A 12,096-nucleotide genomic window follows, 5' to 3' on the forward strand; every position below is an offset into this window, starting at 1 on the left:
TAATTGAGTTGATTAATATGATTGAAGGAGTTGATAGGATAGATAGAGAGAAATGATTTCCTCCGATGAGGGAACACAGAACAAGGGAGCAGAGCTTTAAAATTAGAGCTAGACCACTCAGGGATGATGAGAGGAAGCATTTCTTCACAAAACAGGTGGTAGAAATCTGGAGCCCTCTCCACTAAAAAGCTGTAGGTGATAGGTCAATTCAAAACTGAGATTGATAAGGGTTTTGTTAGGCACAGGTACTAAGGGTTAGGGAACCAAGGTTGCTAGATAGACTTAGAATACAGATCATCCATGATCTAATTGAATGATAGAACAGAGTTGAGGGGCTGAACATCCTATTCCTGTTCCTATGTCCCATGAACAATACTGTGAGCGGGCAACTGCTGCTACTTATCTGCACATTTGAAACTATCTGCTCCACAGTCCAGGTGATTTTTTGTGAGAAGGTAGAGTGACATGAATGGAACAGCAATAATTCTACACACCTGCATCTTGAATGTACTGAAACTGCCCTGTCCTCAAGTCATCAGAACTGTGTTCAGTCTTGGAAGCTTGATATTTGCCCATGGCAGACGATGGTTGCTGTGTGTGGTCTGATGTCTGAGACTTGGTATCTTGCCTGATATAACCTTGGAGAAGTTCACATAGCAGATTCAGGCAGTTCAGATGCTCTTGACCCCAGAATATCTAAATAGACAGCAAAAAGAGAAGCACCAGCACTGATGAGATGCAGGGGAACAAACACATTAAAAATCCTAAGATATAATTAGAGTACTTGAGAGGAACTCAATCTGGTCACTTATTTATTTGTCAATGAACTACTGATGATTTTGTGTGATAGGAATCATGACCCGATCACTATAGCCCTGAAAATTCCACTGGGATTTTTATGGGCCACTGGTCCTAACTGGCAGAACTCCTGGGGAAATTGAGTGGCTGAAAGTGGGCAATTACGCATTTTATTGGGGATTCTGCTGCTAACCTTCCAGTGTTGCAGCATTGGATTAGTAGATCCAGTGCAGAATTTCAGGAGCAGCTCTTCTGCGTTGCTATGCAAAAAGTCATATTACAGATGTGGCCCTAGAAATTTCAACACATCCAATTTTGTGCCCGAATGGTGAAGATTGATATTGGGCCTCAGGTCTCATTCCCTTCGTAGAGAGCTAGAAATGGAAAGCTTTTAACATACAAAGCCTGGCCTGGGAAAGATCTGAAGGCCTAATACTGCAGGATACTGGGCTAACACCTGCATATTTTAACAAATAAAAGATACATTTGGGCAATAATTTTGTAGTTAATTGTCTGCATTACAATACCAGTTGTATAAACACTATAATTTATAACATTATATAGACTATATAAGATTCCCTAATTAATAATTAGATCTGTAACAGCTTCACTGTTGGGTGGAATTGTCCCACATTTGCACTAATGTGGTGGCGGGTGGGAAAAAGGACATTTTACCCGTCGGTCGCAATGGCGGATTTTCACGCCCTATCATCCCAACCCCACCTCATTCATTATGCATTCCCGGGAATATGCCAGCTCACTGGTGGGGCGACCTCTGATTTGCCTGCCCTGCCATCACCTCAGGCCTTCAGTAAACAGGGCACTATATTTAAAGGGTGCCCCTGCAAAGAGCTAGCACTCTTCAAGAGATAGGAAGCTGCTGGGAACTGATGGCTGCCAAAGGGAGGAAACCTGCTGTCCCCAGATTTAGCGACACCTCCCTTGAGGGCCTACTGGATGTAGTGGAGACCCGCCGCGATGTCCTCTACCCTCGTTCTGGGCGAAGGCCAGCAGGCAAGGTCACCAATCCAGCATGGGAGGCAGTGGTAGCAGTGTCAGCGCCAACACCCTGCAAAAGAGGACAGCCACCCAGTGCCGAAATGAATGATCTCCTCCGTTCCGCCAGGTTAAGTCACCCTTCTCATCACTCTCAGATCACACACTCACAAACCCATCACACATCCTCAGGGATCTCACTTATTGCCAGTTCAAGGGACATCACCATTCATTCTCTCGCACACACCTTCATCTGCCCTGCGGATTGTGTCCTCACCCTGTCCATGGCACCACTCAGCACCCACACATGCCAGGCATACTTCTTATCTGGCCTGGCAGACGTCCTGCTTATAATCTCTTCATCTGCCTTCATGCAGGACAAGCTGGCACACAACAAAAGGAAGAGGTCGCAAGCTGGTGGAGGAATGCCTAAAAGCAAGGTCCTCGCAGGCTTTAAAAATAGAGTCATCCAGCTGGCCGGCAACGATCTGGACCTCACCTGTGCTGTTGGCGAAGTTGGCGATGCTCAACCAAGTGAGGATCCAGCAGTGCAACATCCATAAGACCACGCATGCTGTGAGTCACTTCCGCTGTTCTGCAGTCCCCTGCCATGCGCTAATTATCTCACCTTTCTTTCCCAGGCACATCTAGGAAACAGGCGACAGAGTCCACAGCTCAGGTTCTCGACTCAAGCCCCAAAGAAACCTCAGAAGAAGAATATGCTGATCTTATTGAAGACCTGCCACAGTGTTTACCCACACCCTTCACCAGCACAGAGACACACACCTCGGTGGGACCTAGCTTTAGAGTAGCCTCAGGGTCACAATCTGGTCAGTATATCGCAGTGTCTGATCCACAGCGGGTAGCTGCAGGAACTCCCCAGGTTTCCGGCATTCGGAGGACTGCTGGAGGCCAGAAATCTGCTGAGTCTGAGTCAGATAAGGAGCCCCCATCATACCTCAGTTTCCAAAGCTGCAAAGACAAGCTCGGGAACATCAGAAAGGGATGTCCGCTGTACTCCTCAGATTGCAAGGCACGATGAAGGAATCCATCTGCCATCAGTCTGAGGTGACAGCGCCAGCATGCCAATGCACCGAGGTCAATGCTGGTAGGATGGCGGCCGCCATGGAGACTTTGGCCCAGGACATTGATCCTGCACTGCTGCGTGGGCTGACCTCCATCGCTTACGCCATAGTTGGCCTCCAACAGTGTCAAGGTGAGAGGGGTGTGGGGTAGTTCGGTCTCACTCCAGCTTCCCCTTCTCCTCAAGGAGTCAACCAGGGGGCCTCGGGCACCCATCAGGAGGTGCACACCCAGGGGGGCATCCACCAGTGGCTCCAGGAGCGTCCAGCCCATCCGAACCCTCTCTTCCTGTGATCCCAGCAGCTCCAGCTCCACAGGCCGAGAAGGGTGCCATTGCCACACAGCAGAACCCTGAAAGCAGGCCGAGGCCCTCCAGGTCTCAACCCACCAGAGGATGCCCATTGAGGTCATCACAGACAGGGCATAGCAGTCAGCAGGCTGCTTCCACCTCCACTGTGGGTGTCGGGGGAGCACCAAGACATTGTGGCAGCATTAGGAAGGTTACAGATGATGTCACTCTTTCGAGTTATCAACAGTCACAGATTGTAACTCTTTCGAGTACATTCACAGTTCTTGGTTTTCCGGGAGTGGGACATGAACCCACAACCTTCTGATTCAAAGGCGAGGGTGATATGAACTGAGCCACAGCTGTAGTTGCACAGCCTGGACATGGGTGTTAATCACTTGTACATAATGTTCACAATTGTAAATAAACTCCCAAGAATGTCTCCTTGCCCACGGCTCCTTGGTCTGATGAGCAGTGTTTGTGTCACTCAGATGTCACTCAGGGCCTCTTCCCTGTGCTTTGTAGAACCTTTCCAGCACACTGATGCTGCACCTTCACTGTCACTGGACACATCAGTCATGCCTGCACCTCGACGGGGCTTATCATTGCTGCCAGAATGTCCTGGGCCAGCGGCACAGAGTTCCGTCTTTCTCTCTTGTGCACTCTCAGCACCTCTGAGGTGTGACTCGCCCTCCATCTCAACAGCATCTGTGTCCGGTGACAATGTGGTCCTGGAGGGTTCAGCTCACAAAGAATGCCATAGGATCAAGAGAAGTTAAAGTTTCCCAGCTGCAACTCCATGATACGACCTTATTCACAGAGCACAAGCCATCTGCCATCAGCCAGACAGGAGTCAGGCATTCACAAAAGCTATGAGAGAATCTATGGCATTTCCCCACTGCATGTTGTCATCATCATCCTCCTGGAATGTCGGGACTATGTGAATCCGCTGCGTCTGCATGACAGGAGCATTATCACAAGAGGGTATGTGTGCTGCCATCAGCCAAACAGGAGTCAAATGTTCACAGATGTAATGTGAGGATCTACGGTGTCTCTTCACTGCATGCTGTCGTCATCCTCCCTGAATCTAGCAGGTATGAGGGCCTCCTGTGCGCCTGCCTCGTATGGCCAGTGCGATGGTCTCATCGCCTTCGAGGACCTCCTCACCCTTATTCCTGTCGACGTCGTCCTCATTAGAAGAGGTGTGCAGCTCCTTCATCTCCTTCCCAGCCAGCTCCTCTCCTGTTGTAGTGGCAGGTTGTGAAGGGCACAGCAAGCAATGACAATGCATGACACCCTCTGTGGACAGTACTGTAGGGCTCCACCAGACCGGTCCAGGCACTGGAACCTCACGTTCAACATTCCGATGGTTTGCTGATCCAAAGTGCAAGTTGCAGCATGAGCCTTGTTGTTCAACTCTGAGGGTGTTGAACGGACGATGAATCGCCAGGGCCTGATAATCTACATCCCAGGGTACTAAAGGAGGTGGCCATGGAAATAGTAGATGCGTTGGTTGTCACCTTCCAAAATTCTGTAGATTCTGGAACAGACCCAGCAAATTGGAGGGTGGCAAATGTAACCCCGCTATTTAAGAAAGGAGGCAGGGAGAAAACAGCGAATTACAGACCTGATAGCCTAACATCAGTACTAGGGAAAATGCTGGAGTCCATTCTAAAGGATGTGATAACAGGACACTTAGAAAATATCAACGGGATTCGACAAAGTCAACATGGATTTATGAAAGGGAAATCATGTTTGACAAACCTGCATTTTTGCATTTTTTAAAAATGTCACTAGCAGAATAGATAAGGGAGAACCAGTGGATGTGATGTATTTGGATTTTCCGAAAGCTTTTGATAAAGTCCCACCTAAGAGGTTAATTTGCAAAATTAAAGCACATGAGATTGGGGGTAATATATTGGCCTGGGTTGAGAATTGGTTAGCAAATAGGAAACAGAGAGTAGGAATAAATGGGCCTTTTTCAGAGTGGCAAGCGGTGATTAGTGGGATATCGCAGGGATCAGTGCAACATATATCAATGATTTGGATGAGGGAACTAAATGTCGTTTTTCCAAGTTTGTTGATGACACAAAACTTGGCGGGAATGTGAGTGGTGAGGAGGATGTTAAGAGGCTTCAAGATGAGGTAGACAAGTTGAGTGAGTGGGCAAATACATGGCTGATGCAGTATAACTCAGACTCATAACGTGGGTAAGTGTGAAGTTATCCACTTTGGTAGGAAAAACAGAATAGCAGAGTATTATTTAAATGGTGATAAATTCAGAAATGTTGATGTACAAAGGGATCCGGGTGTTCTTGTACACCAATTACTGAAAGCAGACAAGGCAGATGCAGCAAGTAGTTAAGAAGGCAAATAGTATGTTGGCCTTCATTGCGAGAGGACTTGAGTACAGGAGCAAGGACATCTTACTGCAGCTGTACAGGGCCTTGGTGAGACCCTACCTGGAGCAGTGTGTGCAGTTTTGGTCTCCTTACCTAAGAAAGGATATACTTGCCATAGAGGGAGTACAGTGAAGGTTCACCAGACTGATTCCTGGGACGACAGGATTGTCATATGAGGAGAGATTGGGTCGACTAGGCCTGTATTCACTGGAGTTTAGAAGAATGAGAGGGGATCTCATTGAATCGTATAAAATTCTGGCAGGGCTGGACAGACTGGATGTAGGGATGATGTTCCCTCTGGCTGAAGATTTAGAACAAAGGGTCACAGTCCCAGGATACGGGGCAGGCCATTTAGGACTGAGATGAGGAGAAACTTCTTCTCTCAGAAGGTGGTGAACCTGTGAAATTCTCGACCATAGAAGACTGTGGAGGCCAAGTCACTGAATATACTAAGGAGGAAAAAGTTAGCTTTCTAGACTCTAAAGGCGTCAGGGGTTATGGGGAGAGAGCAGGAGTATGACGTTGAGATAGAGGATCAACCATGATCATATTGAATGGTGGATCAGGTTCAAAGGGCCGAGTTACCTACTCCTGCTCCTATTTTGTATGTTTCAATGTCTCTGCTTCCTGTAAGCCATGAGGCATACAGTTAGGTCACCAGGCTCCATGCTCCTGATGTACCCCTCCTGCAGGATGAAAGATAGGCCTGAATTTTCAGGTCGGCGGGCGGGTGCATCAGCAGGCCCAGGATTTGCCACCATCCGCGATCAGCCCACGACCACGATTTCACACTGGCTGGCCAATTAAGGCCCGCCCAGTGTGAAATGTGGCTTCCCAATGGTTGGGAAGGGCCAGTCGCGAATGGGGGCATGTTGTGTTCCGGGTCCAGTGGCGACCCAACAGGCAGCTTAAAAATGGCACAGGCAGCCCCCTGAAGGCTGCTGGTGAGGAAGTATGCAGTCTGTGTTGAGGAGATGGTACCTGTGGTCTCAGCAGCGACTGGAGATGCCAGACAGAAGGGCAGGTCGGGTGGGCACTCGGACCCCTGCTTTTCGTACGAGTGCTCCTGGAGGAGGTGGCTGCCAGGAGGGACACCCTTGTGCCAAGGGACGGAATGAGGAGACCACCACACCTGATGAAGAAAGCCTGGGAAGAGGTGGCAGCACAGGTCAGCAGTCATAACGTGGTGCGGCGTACATGGGTGCAATGCCGCAAGAGGTTCAATGACTGGCTGCATTCAGGAAGGGTGAGTACCATGTTGGCATGGATCAGTGTGGTGAAGTGTTAAGGGCTGCTTGTCCCCCCGTGGAGTTCAGGGGAGTCCCAGTGCCAACTGTCAATGACGCCGGAGCTGGCCAAGGGAGTAGCCCTGGCTGCTCGGACCTGCAAGCCCTCAAACAGGAACTGGCCTCAGGTGGTCAGTGCCAGTGTGGGAGATGGATGAGGATCCCAGTGTCCCAGCTAGCTGCCCGTCCATCAATGGCGAGCAGGGAGGTCCAGAGCGACCTGACGTTGGCACAAGACCTGCTTGCTGTCCCCGCGGGCTCCTCTCAGGGCACTCACTCCGGATGGCGGCAGTGGCTCCTCCGCCCCTCCGCAAATGACAGTGGCATATGAGGCAGCTGTGATGACTGGGGAGATGCCAGCTGTGGCACTGGCCGCTCCCTCTAAGACGGGGCCAGTTCAAGATCCACTGGCCAGAGGACCAGTGCCAAGGTCATCAAGACAGCACAGTCAGCAGACTGTTGCCAAAGCCACTGCCAGCGAGGAGGCTCTGGGGGGGGTTGCAGTGCACCAAGATACAGCACTTGCAAACGTAAGTTTAAGGCACCATAAGCACAAGAAGGACTGTTCACGGGTGATTTTCCGTTCAGTTATGTTTGCTTTAAATGTCTACTGGTGTGAACATCAACATCAGTAATGGTCATGTTAATATGACAATAATATTAAATTTGCTTTTGTTGTGATAGCCTGAGTATGCTTCATCTTTTATTTTTGGTGCAGGGTATGCCAATATGTAATTCTGGACGTGAGTGGCTCTAAACTTTATTGCACAGGTACTGAGTGGACTTTGGGTTCATATGACAGGGGCATTTCGGACATCCCGGATGGATGTGGCAGCCCTGAAATGAGGTAGGAGCGGTTGTTTGGCAGCTTCGCTGAAGGAGCATTGGTGTCCCTGCCTCCCTGAAGGATACAGAGGTCTGCCTCAGCGTTCTCCTCACCGTGCTCCTCTTCTGATGGATTCACCACTGGATTCATCCTCTGTGGCCTGTGGAGCTGCATCAAGATCCTCTGCCTCCAGTGGGTCCCCCTTTGCCAGTGCCAGATTGTGGAGGGCACAGCATGCAACCACTATCAGTGACACCCGCTCTGGGGGGTATTGTAGTGTTCCTCCTGAATGGTCCAGACATCGGAAGCGCACCTTCAGAAGGCCTGTGGTCCTCTCTATCACTGCCCTTGTGGAGGCATGACTCTTATTATGAAGCTGCTCTGCTTCTGTTCTTGGGTGGCAGAGAGACGTCACAAGCCACCTTATCAACGGATAGCCCTCATCACCCTGTATCCATCCATCCAGTTGGGCTGGAGCATTGAAGAGACTTGGCACCTGAGAGTGTCTTAGCTTCTTGGGAGCTGCCAGGGTACCATGTACAGACTTATGGGATATGCATCCTGTGGTCACACACTATCTGCATGTTCATGGAGTTGAATCCCTTCTTGTTGACCAAGGCACCCGACTGACCCGCTGGCATCTTGATGGCCACGTGTGCAGTTGATGGTGCCCTGTACGCGGGGAACCCAGCAATCGCTGCAAAGCCTCTGGCTTGCTCAGGCTGGCTGGCATCGTCCGTATGAAAATGCATAAATGTCATTATCCACCTGAACAGAGCTTCTGTCACCAGCTTGATGCAACTGTGGACAGCTGATTGGGAGACTCCACACAAATCCCCCCCAGATCCCTGGAAAGAACCGGAGGCATAAACGTTGAGGGCCACAGTGACCTTCAGAGCCACTGGCATGGGGTGTCCACCCACACAGTCGGAGGTGATTTCAGGTCCAATCATCTGACAAATGGAGGTCACAGTCTCCCTGGAGAGGTGAACCCTCAGCAGCTGCATTGCACCTCAGACATATTGAGGTAGCTGCATTGCCGCCTGTAATCCCTGGCAACAGGATAGTGGCATCTTCTGCGGCCCCTTCTGCCTTGGAATACCTGCTAGTCCTGCGCCCCTTGTGCCTCCATCTCTCCTCCCACAGGTCACTCCCCTGGAAGCTGCATTGGGACACCCGGCCTCCTCTCCTTTCTGCCTCTCTCTTCCTCCTCAGAGGAGGTGCCTCCAGCGGAGACCACAATCCCCATTACCAGGGCTACAGAAAGCTGTCTGACATCTGGAAGCGTCCACATGGTCCTGAAATGAAGCCTGGAAATGCTAACAATGAAGCCCTGAACAGAGATGAAGCTGCCAAGTACCAATAAGTCACCAGCAGCAAACTATCTCCAAAACTCCTCACTACTCACACTGGCAATACTGCTGACCCTTTTTATCCCACCTTTGGACGTGGTTTTGCAAAATGTCGGCTGCCCGTTTTGCTTATGCAATGAGCGCGAAATCGCATGGGCAACGTGAAATCTTGGTCAATTGCCTTTTTAATGGCCTTAACTGACCTCTTAATTGATGGCGGCTGTGGCTCTGACACCCGCACATGCCCGCCTACCGAAATATCGCACGAGCGCGGGATGATGTCGGGACGCTCGCCCGATGTCATCTCGCGCGATTTCACGTCTGATCAGGTCGGGTGTGCACCCACCCGATCAGTGTAAAATTCTACACACAGAGATGTGTGGGTTAGCATCGGTGTACTGAGAACCTCTCTTGGTTAAATCTGAAGGCCCCTTAACGCAAGCCGGAGAGTGCTGGTCACCACTTGGATGGCCAAAGCTTAGTGCGTTGCATAGCTGCGCCAAACCCCACCCACCTCTGCCCTGACCAACTGACAGCAGATTTGCCCACTGTGTTCTTAGCTCAGGCGCAGGCATTCTCCTAACCCACACTGCAAGGTTGTGCAGTTAGCTTGAACCTGAATGATCTCGACATTGCAAGGGGCTGTGAGCACCTCCAAAAGTGACTGCTCCATGGCCAGCTTTTGCAAGGAGATTGTACAATTTGTCCAATTGTTCTGCAGTCCACTAAAAAGCTCATTAGTTTGCAGTCTGTGCCTGAGGGGTGTAAAGCTCTGGAGAATTTGGTGGCACTTTCATGCCTTGGCGTTATTTGAGTGGGCAGATAAGCAAGAGGCCAGTCTCCAAGCATGTCAATGTGGTTGCGCCTGAACTGTCTCAGCTGCGGAGGAACGGTCACTTTATATAAGGTTCCCCTGATGCGTGGCCGCTTCCCTCTCCCACCCCCGCTTGTGCTTGCACACGACCTTCAGGCCAGGCTGTCTTGCCCCCACCCCCCATCAACTTGCCTCAGACTCAGTGCAGCCCTTGCACCCCCCCCAACAACTCACCTCAAACCGTGCTGCCCTGCCTCCCCAACTGCAGCGCAGCCCTTGCTCCGGCACCACACTGTCAGCCAGCCGGGAAAAAATGACTTGCCTGTGCCCTCGCCTGAATGTGCAGCGCCTCAAACCTTGAAGTCCAACAGGCGACCCTTGCGAGCACTGCACAACGTTAGTGTGCACTCACCTGCGAGTTGCCCTCGAAGCTCAGCTTGCCAGGTGCATGCCTTTTAAAGACTATTGTGAAACACATTGGCCTGGATGATCCAGCATGGGGCGGGGGGGATGATTCTGGCGAGCAGGGCTTATAATGATATGTAGATGTATTAAAATGATGTTCACGACATCCAGTGGCAGGCAAGGCTGCCCGCCATTGATGGGTGGAGCAGATGATCACAAACTGGTTTCACGATGGCGTGATACCGATTTTTGGCCTTCCCGCCCTATTGTCCGTTCATGCCCGCCATGACACCTGACGCCAACGGGGTCAGAAAATTCCAGCCTGTGGCTTCAAGAAGTAACCAAGAAGTTCCAGAAGAACCTCTGGAGCCCAAGAGAACACAACATTTAAATGTATGCACTTATATAAATACTTACTTAGCATGATGTTTTTGAGAAAATTTAGGTAGCTTTTAAGATTAATTTCGTCTTTAAAGGATTTTAAATTTTATCTTCTTTAATCTTTTATGGAAGATTTTAGAATCTACATATTTGTTTTATAAAGGTTGTAAAAGGACTTCCACATCCCAAGACCATTAATAATAAAGACTGCCGATTGCATTCAGAGAAGTCTGCGGAACCACCCAACAGCTACAAACTTACAGCCTTTTGTGAATAGGCAGAGTACAGATGCAGAATTCTTCCTGCACTCCATAAAAGAGCTAAAAGGCGGGAAGGATTTATGTATCAGTTCAACTCAGACTAGTCACAATGATCACTTGTCAATAGCAGATGTCAAGGGTCATACGTAAAAGAGAGTTGTGTGCCTGGTGAGCAACCTTCATTGTGGAAGTGTTCCCGTGACCAACTGCTCAAGTCTCAATTCCTCTAAAAAAATGTTATACCACATCTCTATTGCCGTGAAAACAAAATGCTTTGTGTACACTTCTAATTATTTTAAGTGCCTTACAGTATTTATGGTATTGGCCGTTTCATCCTATTGCCCTGCAGTTTTGTTTGTTCTGCTCTGATCTTTTTAAAAGTTTATTACTCATACAAAAAATCAGTACTTCAAATGCAACAGTGTTGAGCTTTACCAGATAACCTGATCATGTTACAAGGGTGCTCTTTGCATGATTTAGAGGGCTGGAAATAAAAGACATTTGGGTCAAACAAGGAACAGACTCATTAAAGACAGACTCTCCCAGACACCACTGCCACCCACACAAACCTGGATCAGTCCAGCTTTCAAGTCGACCAGCGCTTTTGGAACAGAGTGACGTGGGTCAGGGTCGCCACTGTGCCTGCACCACTTGGCTTCCAGTTGCAGGGTGCAGCAGAATGGGCCAATTAGCGCTCTGGTTCTGTCTTTGAGGCAGGTCTTTACAAGCAGATCCTTCAGTTGGAGTGCAAATGTGGCACCTAAGATCATGCCTAAACGGAGGAAGAAAAGCATGTCAGATTTATTCTCTCTTGGACCATTGCACAATAAATTAAATAGTGCAAGGCTAAAAGAAACATTTATCTTTGCCTTCTTTCTTTCTACAGTTCTTATGAATCAGTTCTCTGATCTTTACATCTGTACGTAATTAATACAGGATGCCAGCTCCTAAGCAACATTGTGGAATTATGAGCAAGCCGCTGAAGCAACTGAACTTTCTGCAATAATTTATGGAACCCAATATATTTTGCTGACTGACTGATCTGCCTTGTAAAGGAAATACAACATGTTCACTTGTGTTCGATTGAATTTTCTGCATACTTGAATGTTTCCAAAACTGTATTTTAATTCGGGCTCAAGAAGAAATAATTTAATGGCTTCCTCAAACATTGCTCGGAGGCAGAAGCCTGAAACGTGTCTTTTGAATT

At 49.2% G+C, this 12,096-nt stretch overlaps 1 protein-coding gene across 3 annotated transcripts in view; it reads right to left on the minus strand.

Annotated features, from left to right (window-relative positions):
- vps13b (vacuolar protein sorting 13 homolog B) overlaps positions 1 to 12,096 on the minus strand; it is a 1,109,808-nt gene that overhangs the window by 145,681 nt on the left and 952,031 nt on the right. For all 3 annotated transcript variants that reach the window (XM_078541117.1, XM_078541119.1, XM_078541118.1), the window contains exons 37-38: positions 11,459 to 11,661; positions 495 to 696 (exon numbers count right to left, since the gene is read on the minus strand). In XM_078541117.1, coding sequence (XP_078397243.1) covers positions 495 to 696; positions 11,459 to 11,661 — 405 coding nt within the window. The remainder of the gene's footprint in view (positions 1 to 494; positions 697 to 11,458; positions 11,662 to 12,096) is intronic.

This window comes from Cetorhinus maximus, chromosome 4 (genome assembly GCF_964194155.1).
Source record: "Cetorhinus maximus chromosome 4, sCetMax3.hap1.1, whole genome shotgun sequence".
Lineage (NCBI taxonomy): Eukaryota > Metazoa > Chordata > Chondrichthyes > Lamniformes > Cetorhinidae > Cetorhinus > Cetorhinus maximus.